The sequence below is a fragment of the Lynx rufus genome, unplaced genomic scaffold, assembly GCF_022079265.1.
Source record: "Lynx rufus isolate CCGP_SWC_20201006 ecotype Redwood Valley unplaced genomic scaffold, mLynRuf1.p SCAF_15, whole genome shotgun sequence".
NCBI classification, from domain to species: Eukaryota; Metazoa; Chordata; class Mammalia; order Carnivora; family Felidae; genus Lynx; species Lynx rufus.
In genome coordinates this window covers 36,569,706-36,588,927 of record NW_025814829.1, presented here as the reverse complement: position 1 = coordinate 36,588,927, position 19,222 = coordinate 36,569,706, and the positions used below count along the sequence as shown (strand labels likewise).

The following is a 19,222-nucleotide window of genomic DNA, read 5'->3' as shown; positions in this document are numbered from 1 at the left end:
AATTGCTGTTAATCAAGTAGACTTTTTTATATACAAAAAATGAGGAAGGTACAGCACAATTAACAGTAATTATTTATCACTCAGTGGTTGTCCTTGAGACAGCTCACTGCCACAGGGCCGCCTCTGGTTTGTCCTTGAGCAGGAAGGAAAGGACTCGGTGTGCACCGTTTTCCCACATTCAGAGGTTTGCCAGGCTCTCTCTCTCGTAGTCAGGCTGTGGCAGCCTGTTGTGGATTGAGACCTTGACCCTGGTGTGGGCTTCCTCTTCCCAGATCCCCCCTGGCTCAGTGGTTACTGCACAGGTGCTTTTGGCCCTGGCCTTTTCCCTCAATGGACTCGGGCCACACGGCATCAGTCCCCCTTGGTGGTTTCAAGGTCTGCTGACTGTTCACACGTTGGATCAGCAGGAGGTATCAGTAGCCTGACAACCCAGCCTTTTGAGCAGTGTGTTCTCAGAGGCGATGGTCTGGTCCTTGGATTTCTGGGCTTTGCTTCTGAATGAGAATTGTCCCAAGTTGGCAAAGACGCGAGCAGCTGCTAGAGTACCGGGACTGGAGCCAGGTAAGATGGATTCTCATTGCTTATTTCCCGTTTCTCTGGCACCAGCTGATTGTGGAGCAGCAGGATGAGCAGTTGGAGCTGGTCTCTGGCAGCATCGGGGTGCTGAAGAACATGTCCCAGCGCATCGGAGGGGAGCTGGAGGAACAGGCAGTGTGAGTATCGACGTGCCCCTCTTGCTGCAGGGAAACTGAGGGGCAGAGACCCCTGAAAAGCCTGACAGTTACGTGGCCAGTGAAACCAAAAGCTGTTTTACTTACAGCTCTGTCTTCATTCTGTCTTGCGGACTGACCTCCCCCAAAGAAGCAAATTCATCAGATAAAATTTTCAGCAGGGTTTAGGCAGAGTTATTCTCATGTTAGTTTTACACCTTGCAAAAACAGATCCAGTCTCCTCTGAGCAGATTCTTGGAGTGTTATGACGAATGGGAGCATGAACAGATCTGGCTTTTGTAACCTCCCTGGGGATTTGGGTCCCGAAGAGGATAGGACATGAGCTGGCTTCACTTTATCACCCCATGACTCTCCTGCTCCATCGAATAAAACTTCTTACTCTGCATCTTAAACTTTAACATTATGAAAAAAAGTTTATAAATTTAACCTCAATTAATAAAAAAATCTTCCCTCAAAAGTAAAAAGTAAACACAGAGCAAACAAGAAAAAACAATTGGGTTTCTTTGTTTTTCCCTCGGGACAGTCTCCTTTTGCGCTTGGAAGCATGGCCCCAAAAGCATCCTTCTAAAACCTGTTCATTTCACAATTTTTTTTTCTGAAAAAGTAAGACCATCCACTAGGATGTTTCAGAACCTCTCCAGTTGCACTCTTAAGTTCAGTGTTGTTATACATTCATTCTTCATAAATTCAGAATGGCACCTGCTCTGCTGGAGGTCCTGGGGATTGATAGGGGAGCGAACAGAACAGACCGTCTTTGCCATCAGAGAGTTTACCATTTACTGTGTAGAAGGGACGTTCTACAAATGGTGTAAGTCATTAAGAGGTGACAGAGAAGGAAGGAGGAAGGACATGGGACCTGGGAGCCCTCACCTAGCGCAAGCTGCAGACCTGACTTAGCCCAGGTCCCTGAGAAGATGTGTTTAACTGGAACCTGAAGGGTGAGGAGAAGGTGTCCCAGTGAAGGGTTGGGGGTGAGGGGAGGGCCGACCGAGACAGAGAGTGAGGCAGTGCATGGGGCAGAAAGGTTTACTGTGTATAGAGCATGGGAGTGGGGAGGGGTGCAGAAGTCAAGACAGGGAGGCCTTAGAAGCCCTGTTATGGGGTTAGGACTTTCTCTTCTGAGGGTGATGGGAAACCATGAAGGTTGTGTTAGGAATGACACCATGGTCAGGTTTACATTTCAGGCAGGCCCATCTAGCCGTGGCATAAAAAAATTTTTTTTAACGTTTATTTTTGAGAGAGAGAGACAAAGCACAAGCAGGGGAGGGGCAGAGAGAAAGGGAGACACAGAATCCAAATCAGGCTCCAGGCTCTGAGCCATCAGCACGGAACCCGACACAGGGCTCAAACCCATGAATTGTGGGATGATCATGACCTGAGCTGAAGTCGGATGCTTAACCAGCTGAGCCACCAGGTGCCATGTCTACCTGCGGTTTAGATGACCAACCATAGTAGAGCAAGACTGGAGGCAGGGAGACTAGGTGGGAAGCTACAAGAGTGGAATCTAGGCATGCGTGTTTAATTTCCGTCTAAAATGCATTCTTCCCCTAAAATGCCAGTTGGGGGACGGGAAAGGACTAATTGCCTGAACTCCTTGGGCTTCGGTAGATAACAGAGAAGCCTGGTAGACTTCCAGTTAAAGATGGTGACTTTGCACACACCGAATACACCTTTTTTCTCCGCTCCCTCCCTAAAGCCCACTAGAGTGCGGGCAGAGGGATGTTGTTTTTTAGCGGCATAAAACCTATGGGGACATAGAGCATGAAATAACAAACAATAAGCATAACATTTAGATCCTGGATGGTTACCGACTCTACCGACCAGAGAAAGCTGAACCCTCGGCCAGCCGTGGGGAGAGCCAAGGAGCAAGCTGGTGGCCATGAGCCACCGGCTGGGAAGAGCATTTGCTCGCTCTAGACAGCGTGAGCCCCGAAGGGCGATCTCCTCACACCGTGACAGAATCATGTTGGAAGGAAGGAGGAGGAGGTGTGGGGTGGATGCAGAGATGGGGAAGGAAATGGGAGCAGAGCAAAGCCCTAGCCCTTCTAGTGCAGAGTCAGCAGGACAGAATTCTGGTGCAAGCATTTACTTCAAAAAGTGGAGAAAGCCCGAGAGAAGAGTGGGAGGGGCTGGAGCAGTTGTCCTGGAGGCGGGAAACAGCTGTGTTTTTTTGGGGTTTTTTTGTTTTTTTTTTTTTTAATGAAAAGTCTTAACGTGCTATTTAGCTCTTTAAAGTGTGTGTCGGGGCGCCTGGGTGGCGCAGTCGGTTAAGCGTCCGACTTCAACCAGGTCACGATCTCGTGGTCCGTGAGTTCGAGCCCCGCGTCGGGCTCTGGGCTGATGGCTCAGAGCCTGGAGCCTGTTTCCGATTCTGTGTCTCCCTCTCTCTCTGCCCCTCCCCCGTTCATGCTCTGTCTCTCTCTGTCCCAAAAATAAATAAACGTTGAAAAAAAAAAAAATTAAAGTGTGTGTCGAGGCACCTGGGTGGTTCAATTGGTTAAGGGTCCGACTTTGGCTCAGGTCATGATCTCACAGTTCATGGGTTCGAGCCTGGCATTGGGCTCTGTGCTGACAGAGCCTGGAACCTGCTTCGGATTCTATGTCTCCCTCTCTGTCTCCACCCCTCCCCTGCTTGCACTCTGTCTCTCTCTCTCTCTCAAAAATAAATATTTTTTAAAAAAAAGAAAAATATTTAAAAAATAATAAAGTGTGTGTCACTTTGGTAAAAATAATAAGTAAATTCAAAGGAGAACACGTGGGTCTTGGACTCTGATCTGTGTTCCCCAGGACGTGTAGCCACTGGCAGCTGTGCCGTTGGCCACGTAACATGTGGTCAGTCTGAACTGAGATGTGGCCGAAATGTAAATGCACCAGACTTTGAAGACTTACTATGAAAAAAAAAAAAAAAACCCACAAAGTAGCTTGTGCATGATTTTTTAAATATTGATTACATGTTGAAACAATAATGTTTTGGCTATATGGAGCCAAATAAAGCAGATTATGAAAATTAATTTCTTCCTTTTTGTTTTAAATGTGTGGCTACCAGAAATACAAAATAGCGTATGGATTCACAGCCTGTTTCTTTTGGACAGCGCCGAGGAGATAGATCGGGGCTGGAAACCTAGTTAGTGGGTGTCCTTGGGCTGGAGGCTGGGTGACTGGCCTTTTTGTCCTCAGTCGGAAAAGTCATGCCCGGCATACAAAGGTGGCTCTTGTGTTTTCGGCGTTTGGCCCTGCCTGGATAGGTCTGCAGCTGCAGGGCTAAGATGCTACCAGGATCTAAGATGAGCTAATAATGTCTTAATGTGAAAATTCAGGTAAGGGACAAAGACTTGCTTATTTAGTTGTCAACATGGACTGTATTTCTTAATTGACTTAATGAGGAGTCGGTTGCCCTGAATCCTGAAGGGTTGTCGGCTGCTTCATGTGGGCACAGACCGAGCCCAGGACTTTCTAGCCGCCATTGATGCTGTCAGAGTACTAGAGCCTTACTAATAAGACCTCTGGTCTTAATAAGACTAATTGGTATGTTGCATTCTATATTTGAGATGATCACATGTTAGCCCAGAGTTGAAAAGTCTGGAATGTTTGGTGATTTATGAAATAAACATTGTTGGGATGAGAGTATTTTGGTGTTTTCTTTCCCAGCTGCACCTTGGACAGCAAAATAGTGTTAGCTTCCTGGAGCCGCTTCTCCCCGTGGGAAAACACTGGCTTCTCTGCGGGTGTAGGTGAGGAGCACACACCGTCAGGAATGGCAGTCCCAGGGCCTCCCGGCGTTATGACAAAGCACAGAGTGCATTACAGGCAATGATTATTAGATTAAAGTATGTTTGGCTCCTGTCGCCACGAAGTGCTTTGTGTTGTGACCTGGTGCTCACAAGACCCCCGGCAGGGAAGCTACCCCATTTTACAGATGTGGAAACTGTGCCAAAGAGTTGTGGGGTGCCTTGTCAAGGTAGCAGGGGAAGCAAGTGGCAAAGCCTGGTTGTCTGACCTCACACAGCCTCTTTCTAGAGCACTGCGTTGCCACTGAGTTTCTGTTCTTCTATCAGTCAGCTCCACACTGCCTGGTCTACACTTCTAAACTCTACAAAGCTCTAAAAAAATTTTTTTTAAGTTTTCAGCAAGCCCATATTACAGGAAACCTAACCTGAACTCACTGCAGCTATGATTCCTGTTAGATTCCTCTGCAGAAACATTAACATGCTTGATTATGGGGTCTGCCCCAGACCCTGCTTGCGAGTGCTGGCTAATATCCAGCATGTGTAATTCATTGCTTTTTTAAATTCCTAAAATTCTGAAATCAAAAAAACATGTCTTGTGCTAAGGAGTTTGGATAATAGATTGATCAAACCCCCACATTACCTGTTTTAGGTTTGCTAACACTGAGGCGTGGGGTAAGATCATACCTTACCATGATTTAATTTCATGGCCAGTGTGTTGCCAAGACTTTGTGCTTACCAGCCACCCCTCTGTGTCTGCTTCTCTTTCCAGTATGTTGGATGATTTCTCCCATGAGTTGGAGAGCACTCAGTCCCGGCTGGACAATGTGATGAAGAAACTTGCAAAAGTATCTCACATGACCAGTGGTATGTATGGCATTTAAAGCTTAAGAATTCCTACTTCATTCTAGAAACATGGTCTATAGCGTTCTCACAGGTGTGCCCCTTCAGATCTCTCTCCTGTCGTACATTTTTGGGTCTGCTTTCTTGTCAGAGAAGGAAGACCGGTAGGCACAGGCCTCGTCTGCCACTTATGGCCTTCACCGGAGAAGTGGTCTTTGTGTCCCCCCCCCACTGCACAAGGCTGGTGTGGTGGGTGGCTTTTCTCCTAGTGGAGCAACTCTCAGTGCAATTACAAAATCCTTTTTTATTTCACTTTCTTATTTCCTTGCCCATATAGGGAACAGTAATGAAGAAGCCGGTTATTGTTTTCCCTGGACTTTCTTTTATTGAAAAACTCCTACCATTTCAGAATCAGATGGCCTTACAGATCTAATTTAAATTTCTTTCAGGGGCACCTGGGTGGTTCCGTCATTTAAGCATCTGACTCTTAATTTTGGCTCAGGTCATGATCTCATTGATCTTCTAGTTTGTGAGATCGAGCCCTGCATTGGGCTCCGTGCTGACAGCGGGGATCCTGCTTGTGATTCTCTCTCTCTCTCGCTCTCTGCCCCTCCCCCACTCTCAATGCGTGCGGTCTCTCTCTCTCTCTTTCTTTCTCAAAATAAATAAACTTAAAAAAAAATCTTTTTAAATAAAAAATAAATTGCTTTCACTTAAAGTCGTAAGTGAAATATTCCAGCAGATTTGCGCCAGAGTGGGGTGAAATTTTAACAGTTTTCAAACTGGTCACTATGTAGGAAGATATGTTCCAGTGACTCTATTTGTTGATGGCAGCAATCCACCTCCCCTAGTACATTAGAAATACTGTATTTTAAAGCCGAAGAACATCCAGTATCTCCTTTCTTCTTTAGTCGGCAGGGGGTGGCTTGGTCAAGGGAGGAACTGAGGTACTCCTTGAGGTGATGTAAATGTGGTTGAAGCAGAGCACTAGCACCCCCGCTGGAGCTTCCCATTTCTTGCCTCATTCTTCTGTGGGTTTCCTCTCATCAGGTATGTGTTACGGGGTCTAATTGTTCATTCGGCCTTCTGCGCTAAGGCTAATACAGATCTATATTTGCTTTCCAGCAGTTTAACTCATAGTCAAGTTAAAGAACAGTTGTCTGGGGCTCAGCTTCTTACCTGTAAAAAAATAGGTTGTTGCCTGCCTCTTCAGAGCATTGTGGAAGTTAAATAATAGTAATTAATGTACAAGTGTTTAAAGTGTCTCCCACGTATTAGTACTTACTTAATGTTTGTTTCTTTTTTAAAAAATAGGAAGTCGGGCAGAATATGGCCCTGCAGGGCAAAGGACCTGTTTTGTTTTGTTTTTTTTATCCAAAACAGAGGGAAGCTCGTAGCCAGACTTAGTTCCTTCTTTCTCTCCAGGGACAAATACCTTTATGCCTCCAGCAGCTTTTCATTGCCTGAAGCAGGCACCAGCTTAGTTAATCTTTCACACACTTAGAGAAAGGTTTGCAAAGCCTTCTTCCCTATTCCTCTGTTCTCTCCCACCTTCATGCTTCTACTTAAAAAAAAAATAATAATAATTAGTGAAGTATTACATAACCAGTGTAAACCCCAGGCCCTCTCTAGTGTGTGTATTCATCACAAAGTCAAGTAGCTACTTCAGCACCAGTTTTGTTTGGGGAAGAGCAAAGAACAAAGATGCACTGTGTCTTTGTTTCTCAGCATTCCGGGAATGAATAATTTAGAAAAGTGCTTGCATTGTGATAAGCCGTTCAGTGTGTATAAATAGCACTGAGCCTTGCTTATGCTTTATGCTACTTTATCCTGAAAGAAAAGTTTGGGGAGCAAAGTAGGGACTTCAATTATATTTGTCTAAGAAAAAGGGCCAGGAGACGGAGAATTCAGCCTGAAAGGCCCTTCAGTTTAGACAGCTTGCCCATGGTTTTTTCATTTTAAGCTTTGCCTGCTCCCAAGAGAAAGATTGCTCAGGGCCTCCTGCTTGGTGCTCTTGGCTTCAGGTTGACACCAAGGCAATTTGTATTTGCCTCTGTTCTCCATAACTTCTGGGCAAGTTCGCGGCTTTTTAATCTGTACTTAAAGTATATGAAGACATGTTGAAGTTGATCAGGCAGTAACCGCGCTCACATGCCAGCCACACGGTTCCGGAGAATCAGAACGTCTGCCCTTCCCCGTGGCTGGCTGCTTCGTGGAAGAAATCAGCCGAGATGCCACACTCGCTTTATGAGTGACCCGAGGACGGTGTATTCTTTTGAGTAGAAGGTTCTTTTGAGTCTTCCCTCACCTTCTAAAATTTTTTTATCTTTTCTCTCCAGTGGAGGAAAATATACTGGAAGGGGAGAAACACCTGCCATTGGAGCTCTCTTTGTTCCCATCTACTTTTTGAAGTAGGTCTTGAGCTTACAAAGCTGGTTAGGCTTTTCCCTTGAGAGCGCAGAAGGCTTTGTGGTTAGTTTTGCCCCCCTTCTGGGGAGAAGTCAGCGGGTGAGGTTACCTGGTTCAGGCTTCCTAGCAGCAGCTTAGCACTTCAAAGGGAAATGGCTTTAAAGGAGCGTCCCCGTTGTGCTAGCTTGTATGAGGGATGTTGTCCTTGATGAAAACCCCTATTTAATGCAATCCTGGAAGAGAGAGTGATTGGAGGTGGGAGGGGCTTGGGGAGAGGCTGATGGAAAGCCAAAAAGTGGAAAACTGGTTCGATATTGGGAATCTAGGGTTGAGAATGTTGGGGGGTGGGGGGGACAGGGATATGTGTAAGGTTGGGGGGCAGGGATGGTTAGGAAGCAATTGTCTTGCTGTTTTGTCCTGGAAGAATACCAACTAATCATTTTAATGAGTGTTTTGAAGTTCTTATAGGCATTTTTAAATAGATGAAAGAATGCTAGATTAACTCAAGTTCTCTTGAGCAGTGAAGTGATAGTTAAACAGATTAAAAATATTATCTGAGTTGGCCAGTTCTGCCTCCCATGCCCATTGGACTAGTCCTGTTCAGACAAGGAACCAATAGACGTGGGGTCTTTGCCCTGATCACAGTTTCTAAGTGAGTTTCTAGAGCGTCTGAAGTAGAGCAAGGTGATCACCACCAAGAAGGTACTTACTTTGCTTACTGTCACTTGGTGGCAGTCTCTTGGCCGGTTCTAAAATTTTGCCAGCCGTGGCAGTTAGATAATTTAAGTACTGGTTTGTGGACTTAGCATTGCTCTGAGGAAAGCTTTGCAATCGATTTTCCTGGATGCGGACCTTCTTACACTGTGATCCTCCATAGCCATGGTGTCCTAGAATCTGCAGGCTTTCAAGTAGACTTTTGATGAATCAGTTTACCTTCATATCTCTGTTTAAATGGAGGACTCCTTTCTAGCAGCGGAAATACGTTTTCATAGGCCAGTGAAAGTCTGTTCTGTCTGGCCCTTTGTAGAAAGACTGCTTGTTCTTTCTACCTCCACAAGTTCAGGAGGCATCCTGGCAGTGGCGGCACCCTGGGCTCCACACCCGGCCCGGCCCAGGGTGAGCGAGGGTATTCGTGTTTCCTGCCAGGCACGCGGGGGATTGTGGGTGGAGCTGGGGCTCTGCTGGGGTCTGTGTGGGCCCTTCTGTTCCTCCGCGCCTCCTTGCTCTTGGTGTTTAGATGGACTCTAGCCGCTTAGTTTCCGGTGCTTGTTCTGAAGTGTTGGTAGGGCAGGTTTCAGAGAAGGCCTTCCACTTGGATTCAGTGGTAAGCTGCGTAAGTTACTTTCCCAGTAATCTCTCCTGGAGGGGTGTGGCGTAATTATGGTCCCCGGAGTTTGCTTTTTCAGCCCTTCATTTCCTGGAGTGACCAGCGGGAGCTTTTATCCTCTTTCCGTCCTCCCCTAGTGCCCGTTGAGCAAAGAACAGGATTCTTGTTGAATGAAGTGATTTGGCTTCGGTAGAGGATTAAAGCAAATGGGCTTTGATCTGTAATGCCAGTGCCAGCACCTTGCCAGGGGCATGGTACCCACCAGCAGCCAGCTGAGAGCCACGGGTTTTAATGAAAGACTTGAAGCGCGGAGCACGTACTGGTTACAGGCCCGTGTTCGAGGGAGCGGCAGAGCTGTGGGTGCACATGCGGTGCAGGCGCAGACACCCGGCACACGGGCGGGTTCCAGATCCTCCGAGCCCCCGTCATCGGCACACTCTGGCCCCTTTCTGCTGCGGGGAGTTGCATGTGACTGTACCTTGGGGAACGTAGAGTCCCGAGAGCGCTAATCCTCGTGTCCTGCCTTCCAGACAGGCGCCAGTGGTGTGCCATCGCCGTCCTCTTCGTGGTCCTGCTGGTCGTGCTGGTCCTCCTCCTTGTGCTGTGACACGGCCGGCGCAGCCCCTCCTGCACTCGAACCCGGGGAGGCGGGCAGCGGCGCCGGGCGTTGCCGTCCCCTCCCGCTTCTCTCTGGAAGACGCGGCCTGCACTGACCCCCCTCCCCGTGACCCCACCACTGACAGCTGCTCTGACCCGGCGCTGGCAGGGCCACGGGGAACACCGGGTGGACGACCGTGCGCTCCTGGCCCGCCTGGCCCGCTCTGAGGATGGCCCGCCACTGCTTTGCCTCCCAGGCCTCACGCCCCAAGGACGGCCTCGGAGGAATCCAGAAAATTCCGCAGACTCCACTAGCGCTTGCTGTTGCTCATTCCATCCATCTCGGACAGCTCTTTTCTCCGGCCCAGACCCTTCCCCCGGCTCCGACGGCGCACCGCGGTCCCGTCCCGATGAGCCCTGTCCGGAGTGCGGGCTCCCGGGCACGTTTCATTCCCCGCCGCCCCTGACAGCCGGTCGCTGATGGGAACAGAAGGCCCAAGAAGCAGTTTGTGACAGAAGACGCACCGATCCATTTTTCAGGGATAAGTGCTGGGATAAAATTGCTTTTCCAGGCACATTATTTTGTGGTAGAAATAGCTAATGGAGAATAATGGAAAGCACTAGGCTTTGGGGATGCTAACAACGGGTGGCTTGAACTGAAGGGAGGAGAGGGTGGCAGGACCCAGTTTGCACAGCTGAGGGAACGGTGGGTGAGGTTGCTGGAGGTCAGAGCCTTGCCAAATTCACGTTGCTGTCCTGGTGCAGCTTGTATTTTTAGGACCACCTTTAACTGTATGGCTACAGCACACTTGAATGGGTTAGGGTCCCTGGCCAGCCTCCTCGACGGTTAGGTCACTCCTGTGGCACTCTGCACCGGGGGGCGGGGGGGCGAGGGGGAGGGAGGTCACGGTTGGGAGTGGTTAGTACATCATTAGCACAGCGACAGAAACCATAATGACAAAAAAGGCTAGTTCTGAACCGGACTTCTCTTACCCTGTGAGTCATGGCAAGAATGGGTAGGTGAACTTGAGGGTTTTTTCCCCCCCTAAGATGACAACTCAGTTTTTTGGTTTTTTTAATCATCCATTCAAATAACTGAGCCAATCCAAATTTAAATAATGGATGCTTTAATTGAGTTTTAGTAGCTGAAACTGCTGAGATGCTAAATTTCAGGCTTCTGATGACTTTTTAAATGCCTCCAACGTACACGTGTCTATAGGATATTTATATAGCCTCCCTGATGCTGTCACCACTGTTGAAGCAGCAGCTGACCCAGAGCCTGGCAGGGGAGGCCGTGGCTGTCCTCACCATCTTTTTGTGCACTTGGAAAGCACAGCCAACATCCGGATAGAGCTCTAGCTTGGACTTCTTGTTTCCTCATCTGTTGGGGTCCACTCCTCGGCACACTGGTTGGTTTTTTTTCTTTTTAACTTTTTTTCTTGTTTGTCTTTCTTGTTTATTTGCTTTCGGCTCCCCCCCCCCCCCGCCCTTTTTTGTGATTTGCAATGATGTACTTGCCCAGCTGACTTTTGACTTGCACTTTTTAATAAATATTTGTAACAGTTTTTTAAAGAAGGGTATTTTCTCATGGTTAGGATCATGGTAGGTAAGTAAATCTGCCTGTTGATGAAAGCTAAAAGCAGATTTATAAAACTAAAAGGGTGGTTGACATCCACGTTTACAGTCAACTCTGATATATAAATAAGTTATTTTTTTCAAATTAGCAAAAAAAAAAAAAAAAAAAAGATTACTACAAAGGGCTTCCGATATAGGGTACTAGGTTATTTGTTTTACAAAGTTTCGAGACTCATTCAAATAGTCTTCTCTAAACTTAGAACAGGGATGGTCCTTAGATTTGCATTAAAATATACAGGTCTTTGTTAAACATAAATGAGGACCTTGTCTCAGTACTGTATCCACACTCCACATCACAAGAGGCAGTAGGCATCCTAATGGCCTGTATGATTATGCTCTTTACAAGCCATGCTGTTGTCCTCCTATTACCAGATTTACTGTGCCCCACACAACTGTCGCATGTGTCAGTGGGGCTTGTTGGGAACACGCCTGGTCATGAATGAGTAAGATGCTTCCCTGATGTCGGAGGGGAGGGGGGCTGGGGGGGCGGCAGGTTTTGTGATCTGAAGGCTTAATTACTAAGTGTTTGGATGAATCTAGAATCGGCATGATGACCTCACCTAATTTCAAGTATTTGCTGAACAGTGGCTATTGTAGACGAGACTCCTGAAGCCGAAGAGGGAATTATTTATGAGGAGGAAAGTTTACTTGAAAATACAAGCACTGCATGCGTGCTCCCTGCAGGCCCCTGTCTCCTCGCCTCAGAGGAACTGCTCTTTGACAGGCAGCCTCTTAATATCTTCGTCAGAGCCGGCTCTGCCCCAGGCATAACTCCTGGCCCAGCGGGCTTGATCCTGGGCTTGACCCTGTTGGGCCTACGGGGCATCGCTACAGATGAGTGTTCATTTGAAAGCCTCCACCCAGACCGCAAACCAGGGCGGTCCAAGAGAGTAACCCAGGGGCTTAGGTTGACTTTTGAGGACAAATGTTGCCTCCTCGGTGATTCTGAACTGCCGGGCTCCAGAGGGCACCTAAGTGGTTCCCCGGCCGATAGGAGGGGGAGAGCAGTGGACACCGGCGACCCCCCCGCGCTGCTCAGGGGCACATCCTAGAAGCAGTTGGGCTTTCTCCAGCCTCTGCACCTCGACACGTACTCATCATTTCTAAGGAAGTGGCAGAATGTGATGGATAAAGAGAAACAGCTCAACTTGCGTTTATTGCAAGAACGTTTTTCTAATCAGCTGATTTGGGGGGTTAATTGGGGGAATGAACCGTTGAGAGAGTTAGCCAGAGTGGGGGATCCAGCTGGGAAACCGAAATACCTTTAGGTTTTCGTCCTCGTCTTTGATCTTGCCTTTGTGTGGACTGAAAATGCCCCGTGCTCTCTGTGTGCCCGCTGCTGGGTGGCAGTTGGAAGTCACTGCGTGTGTGTTACATGACGATCTTCACGCCAGAGCCGAAGGGGGAGAGACTTGGGAGCTTGCCCATTATTCTCTGCTTTTAGCCAGAGTTAAACAGACTGATGGGTCTGGTAGCCAACCACTTGGCAACTTCTACTCCTTCTCACCTCGTGAGATTCAGGGCTGTGAAGAGAAATCTAGTCTAACTCCAACAGAAATCTGTCTCTGTTAAGTGTTTTACCTTCTGTAAGCGAAGGTGGCAGAGCCAAGATCTTTCTTCTGGTAATTTCCCTGGCTATAAAGTGAGACCATTACCTTTCTAGAGAATTCATAGCATTTGAAGATCTAGGAACTGAATTATACATAGGAGTTGCTTTTCAGCTCTGTGGACTCGGATCGCTTGGCTTCACCTTGTACTGCAGGATGAACTTGGAAGCGGAACAAAATTGGGACAGTCTGAAAAGCAGAAGTTCCAAAACGCGGCATGCACTACCTCCCTCTTTGTGTTCCTCTCGCTGGCATTTCTTTCCCTCCCAGGTTTTTGAAGAATAACATTTTTGAAAAACGTGTTCTTTCTCCACCAAGAGCAGAGAGAGGTGAAACCAAAGAGCTCTCAGACCTTCCGCCCCTCTGTCACACCGTGTCACGCCTGACCTGAGTTGGTTCACGAAGACCACGCCCCACGGAATGGGCCTGGGCTGCTGGCAGGGGCGCAGCAGCGCCCCGCCCCCCCCCCCCCCCCCCCGGGCCTCTGCTTCTGAGGGAGGGGCAGTCCCATCACCAGGCTGGCCTGATGAGGGGAGACCCACTCTCTGTTCTGTCCGCTGCCCTGTCCCAGCTCTCGTGAATGTGCTTGCGCAGCAGTCCATCGGATGTGAATGCGGACACCAGGCTCCCCGTGTTTACTTGCCGTCCTGCTCACTGGGAAGCTGCCGACTGGTATTGAGTCCAGAAAATCAAGAGAATTCTGAGCAGAGGGAAACAGCCGTCCGGGCGAGGGCAGCCCTGTGGTGACCCTCTGAGACAGAAGCCCGCACAGCTTAGCACAGGTCGCTCAGTGGGGCCGAAACTCCAGACCTGCTGGCTTCTGGGGCCAGCATCCCTGACCTACGCTCAGAAGCGTGTGGGCCACCCAGTGCGGCCCTTTTGTTTTAGAGACGAGACCACTCACTGCAGCTCCCCCAGCAGACAGGGCGGCATTTGCCGGGGTGCGTCTTGGGCTGGGCCCCAGGGAGCTCGTACACTGCATGCGGCCAGTGACCTCAGCGGCACAAGAGGGTAGGCCGGCGGTGGCCTGTCGTGCTCACCCCTCGCTCCAGCTTCTGGGCGTCTGCTTTTGGACAAACACTGAAGCTCCGAAAGTTCCAGCGGCCCCTTGGCTGTGTTGCTGCCATCTACCTGCATGTGACAGCTCCTTATTACGTTAGAGTCTCTTTACCAATGCAGGGGTGGGGAGGTGGGGAGGAAGGAGAAAGAGCTTGGTTTCCCTCTGACGTAGACTAATGTGTTGGTGCTGTTTTCCTTCCAATGTGACCTTTGTCTAGAAATGCCCCTCCCCAAGGCTGTGTGGACGGTAACTGCACTTCAGCAGTCATTGTCCCAGTCACCTTCCCGACTGCTTGGTAGGGACCTGGTTTGCCAAGTGCAGCCAGTGAGAAGGTGTATTTTACCTTCTTTTTTTTTTTTTTTTTTTTTTTTTAAGGCTATGAATTCTTGAACCCAGAAGCCACTTGATCCTCCAGGGGGTGTTAGACATAAGACCACCCGGCTTCATTGTTTGTTGACCAAAGCTCTCGGGCCTTGGTCTGTCGTCCTGGCGGTACCCCGGCGCTCCACACGAGCCAGGCTGTGTGTCAGCCCGGGGGTGACCCCACGTCCAGGGTTGTTCTTGCTGGACTCTGCAGAGAGCGGGCTTTAGCCGGGACCATGCTACTGAACAGGAATCACAGCCCTGGGGGTAAGTCTGCTCTGGGAGAGGCAGACGTCCTAGTCCTCAGGAAAAGAGAGAGTCTGCAGGGTGGGGAGAGGCCAGCCAGGTGTTCCCACTAAGAAGTTACTAGAACTTACCTGTAAGCTTGATGTGGGTGTGTCCTAAACTTGACCCAGGAGAATGCCCTGGGTGAGGGTGGCCTGGAAACCAGGAAAGGGCCAAAGACCGCAAGCTGTAAATGATTGTGGATTCGTTTTGTGTTAAGTGGAGATCGGCTCTCACTGGCTCATTTGTAATCAGAAATTAGTGTGATGAAAAAATCGAATGTGTAATACGTGGCAACACTCAGCAGGACTAAATTGTCGTATTTTTCTTCCAAGGATACATAACCTACGGTGTTTTATTTTTAAATAACCAGAAGGCACAAACTAAAGACGTGAGATCAAGGATTCGAATTTAAAATGCCTGGGTGATTTCCAGATGGTGCGCACCCCCCCTTCCTCCCCACGAGAAGAGCCCAGTAGCCCTGGTGCCAGTTTACACGCCCCTCCACAGGTAGATACATTCTTGCTCTTTCGACAGGCTCGGTCTCCCAAGTGTGGTGTGGGACCAGCGGCGGCGGCATGGCCCCTGAGCTTGCTAGAAATGCAGGTTCTCAGGCCCACCTGGATCTGCCGAATCACAGACTCTGGGGGTGAGGCCAGTGGGCTGTGTTTCACAAGCCTTCCAGGGGATTCTGCTGCCCACTGTAGTTTCAGAATCACTGCTCCTGCATCATGGAATTTAGGCTACAGTAAACCATCCCTGCATAATAAAACCTCTTCCATAGCTTTGATCGTAATCCTGACATTAAACAAACTGATGACACTATAAACTTGAAAACTTTTTAAAAATACTTGCGTAAGAAAAATCTCAACTAGCCGTCTTTCAAAGTGGTATTTTTACACCCTGAAGTCTATCAGTAATGTTTCTTATTTCTGCTCTTGAAATCATGTTACAGCTGTACAAAGAATACTGTTCAGTATTAAAAGAGAAATGGAGAGACCATGACCTTTGTCAGTTGTTGTTTTTTAAGTTTTGTTTTTCTCTTATTTCTTTTCATACTTACATACAGCTCCTTCCTTCTGCCCCCACCAGTAAACACAGACATATGCATATGCCTGGGGTGGGGAAAGCATGTGGCTGTTGGAAGATCTGAATTATAAATTGTACTCTCTTGGGCTGGGCAAGTTACGTGAATTATTAAACCCCAAAATAACCACATTATGGATTCAGAATACCATACGGCACAGTTTCAGTTGGGACAAGGAGTGTGGGGAGCAGAGAAACAACACAAAAGGACCTGAGTCTTTTATTTCCCCCTCATCCAAGTGTTGGCCAGCAAGAACACTGGCCATCCCAGTTGGCAGGTGAAAGAGCCTTCCTTCGATTCTGTGTTGGACAAGATGACGAGGCTATATAAGCTTAAGGACAGGGACCTTCATCATCCCATCTGTCCTCCTCATCTTCCCTCATTATCTGAACACCTTCTATGTGCCCAGCACCATTCTAGGTGCTTCATCTGTATTAATGCAGATGATACTTAAAATGGTGTTTTGAAACTATGAAGTTACCTCATCTAGTATTATCTCAAATGTGCAGATGAGGGAACGGGGACACAAGTGATTTCTCAAGGTCACACAGCTCAGACGAGGCAGAGCCACTTGCTGGCTCTCAGTGCTACCACAGAAATTGGGACATCTGTGCTTCATGAGTCCCCAGCTTGACTTCCCCCAAATGTAATAGCTAAGGAGGGTTAACACACGTCAACATACTAACCAGCCTTGCTAGAGGAATGAATGCTTATTTTGAGGGTTACAGTTAATATTTGAGAAGGAAGGGCTGTGTGTACCCCCTGATAAAAGCAAATCTGCCCCTCTCCCAGGCCTGGGGAGCTGCGGACTGTGTGGCGTTGAGAAAAAGCCGGCCGTGTACAAGGCTGAGGGTTCTGGAGCCACCAGCACGTTGACTCCACTCGTGGCTCTGCTGCGCAGCAAAAGAGTGATTTGCTGTCTCTCACAAGGTCCCCACTGGCTACAAGTCTTACATAAAACTCACGTTGAAAATACAAGAGGAGACCTGGGGCAAAAATGAAACTCCCAGGAAGGGAAGGCCTGTCCATACTGCCACAATGCTGCACCGTCCAAGAGGACACATAAACCTCGATCCTTGGCACCTTGGGGGCGTCACTGGTCTGGAAACAGGGACCCTTCTACCAAGACGACACTGACAACTGGAACATTAGCGGCGGCTCCATTTGGTGCAGATGCAGGCAGAGCCTGGGCACGAACATCCCCACCAATACACCTCTCGGTAGGTGAGGTGTTCCAGAACCCAGCTTGGATGGCCAAATCGCCAACCTTTCTGACCTCTGCAGTGGTATCCCCTTCCTCACCACACCGTCGGATGCGTTCTAGCTGCGTTCACAAAAGTTCACATTAAGATTGGCCAGCCTTTGGGAAGAGGTCATCAACTCATAGGAACAGATTTCTCAAATTTTATACCTAATTAGCAGCTAAAACTTCTGGCCAACATTTGATAAGAATCTGACGTGCTGGCAGGTCTTTGATCATGGGCATCGGGGACACGACTGGGAGTGAAATTTTGGTCTTCATTTCATTCTTACAACCCCACGAGGGAAACCCCGTTGAGGCCCAGTTTATACCCACAAACGGGCATGAGCATCGAAGACGTTTGCCCAAGGGTAAATGAGGAAGAGGTAGGGTCAGGAGGAGGACCCAGGTCTGACTGGACCAGTATGGGGCCAGCGTCCCTTCAAAGAGAAAAGAGCTGTAGTAGGAGTTGGTGGTGGGTTAAAGCACTGCTCTAAGAAGTGAAGATAAAGCACGGACACCAGGTACCCTGGACTTGACCGCGTCTCAAATCCCATATGCCCACTGTACAGTTAAGAGATCTGCTAAGCCAAGGACCTCAGGCAGGCTGGCCTTGCTGATAAAATGTTTTGGAGCTTTTATTTGGCTGGAAACGGGCAAAAAGTAAGTGAGCCAGACTCCTGATACGAACTCGGAAAAGCCTGGAGACGTCTGTGGAGCCCAGGGTGAGGATCAGAGCTGTGGCATCTGAATGCTGCTGTGAGCTCCCGCCACTGCCAGCGTTCTGTGCTCCTGAGAGAACACCAGAGCTCGGATGGAGGCTGCTGAGCCCATGGCTGGCTCGTCTGGGAAGCCTTTCTTCTCACCAGGTGGAGTGGGGCCTCCTGCCTGGGGCTTCCATTGTACCCCTTGGCACACTGGTCTGTCTCTCTTCACAGCTGTAGCTGTCTCCACCCTGGGGACGTGGGCATCCCAAGGGCAGGGCAGGCCTCTCCCCAGTACCTGGCACCTGGCCAGACCCCCGAGGACAGCCCCACACTGCGAATTGGGGCCTGAGCCCAGATTGCAGAAGGACAAGACAAAGGCAGGCCCAGCGGGCACCCAGGCATCCACAGAAGAGCCCCGGATGCCCTCCAGGCCTGGCAGGGCAGCTGTTAAAGCCTGGCTCCATGGGCAGAGATTCAGAGCCAATGACAGCAGCCCCTTCCTCAGGGCCCGGCGCTCCGACCTGGCCAAGCCCACAGCCTGAGAGAGCTGGGCAGAGCTTCTTGCCAAGGAAGGCTGCTGCCATTTCTAAGCAGGTGCTCTGGCTCTGTAGGAAGGAGGGAAACTTCAGAGAGGATGGTGGGGAGGGAGGGAGAGAGGGGGAGGGGAGAGAGGGGATCCGGTGACAGCCTTGTGAATGGCTCCAGAACCAACCTGGGGATTTGGGGTAGGAAATGGGTTGAACAGATGGACCAGGGAAGCCCAGGTGTTGCCAGGTAAGTTTGATGGAGGATAAGCAAGAAACTCTATTTGATTCTTTTTTTTTTTAATTTTTTTTTCAACGTTTTTTATTTATTTTGGGACAGAGAGAGACAGAGCATGAACGGGGGAGGGGCAGAGAGAGAGGGAGACACAGAATCGGAAACAGGCTCCAGGCTCCGAGCCATCAGCCCAGAGCCTGATGCGGGGCTCGAACTCACGGACCGCGAGATCGTGACCTGGCTGAAGTCGGACGCTTAACCGACTGTGCCACCCAGGCGCCCCAAGAAACTCTATTTGAAAAGAGAGCCACAATAAAGAGCCCTGGCACCCGATTATATGGGAGCACAGGGAAGAGGAACAAAGTCAGCATGCAGGTGTTCCTGGAATGCTTCCCTGGACAGCTGGACAGGCATCTCTAGTATTTTTGAAGGCTGCCAAGGAGTCCGCGGGTGGACAAGGGAAAGGGTGTTCCAGCAAGGGCATACGAATTAGCAGCAGGAAACGGGTGAGTGAATGCGGGAATCTGGGGCGTGGCCAGATCAGGGATCCAACGGCTCCTGCCCCTAAGTACCCACGCGGGAATCCCACTGCACGGAGGCCGGTTTGGAGGACCAGGAAGTCCAGTCACCTCACTGTACCCTGCCCCTGGGACACGGGCTTCTCGGCGACAAGGCTGTAGGATCAAGGATGCCTCTTCCCCTAGGGGCCACGCACATACAGACGAGCCACCAGTCCAGGAAGGTTCAGCAGCGTTCTGCAGGCAGCGCACCGCTGGAAGAGGTCGCGGAGGTCGGATCTCTGGAGCTCCGGGTAACAGAGGACGGAGGCAGCCTCCCCTCCAACCAC

General features: G+C 49.4%; 1 protein-coding gene across 2 annotated transcripts in view; it reads left to right on the top strand.

Annotated features, from left to right (window-relative positions):
- STX6 (syntaxin 6) overlaps positions 1 to 15,587 on the top strand; it is a 51,752-nt gene extending 36,165 nt beyond the window's left edge. The window contains exons 6-9 of one of the 2 annotated variants that reach the window (XR_006961628.1): positions 607 to 713; positions 5,229 to 5,323; positions 9,566 to 11,041; positions 14,310 to 15,587. Coding sequence is in view for 1 of the 2 variants with exons in the window: in XM_047076862.1 (XP_046932818.1) it covers positions 607 to 713; positions 5,229 to 5,323; positions 9,566 to 9,642 (279 nt within the window). In the remaining variant the exon portion in view is untranslated. Of the gene's footprint in view, positions 1 to 606; positions 714 to 5,228; positions 5,324 to 9,565; positions 11,205 to 14,309 lie in introns of those variants that run through there. The other variant, XM_047076862.1, reaches the window with a different exon arrangement.
- Positions 15,588 to 19,222: the final 3,635 nt, after the last annotated feature.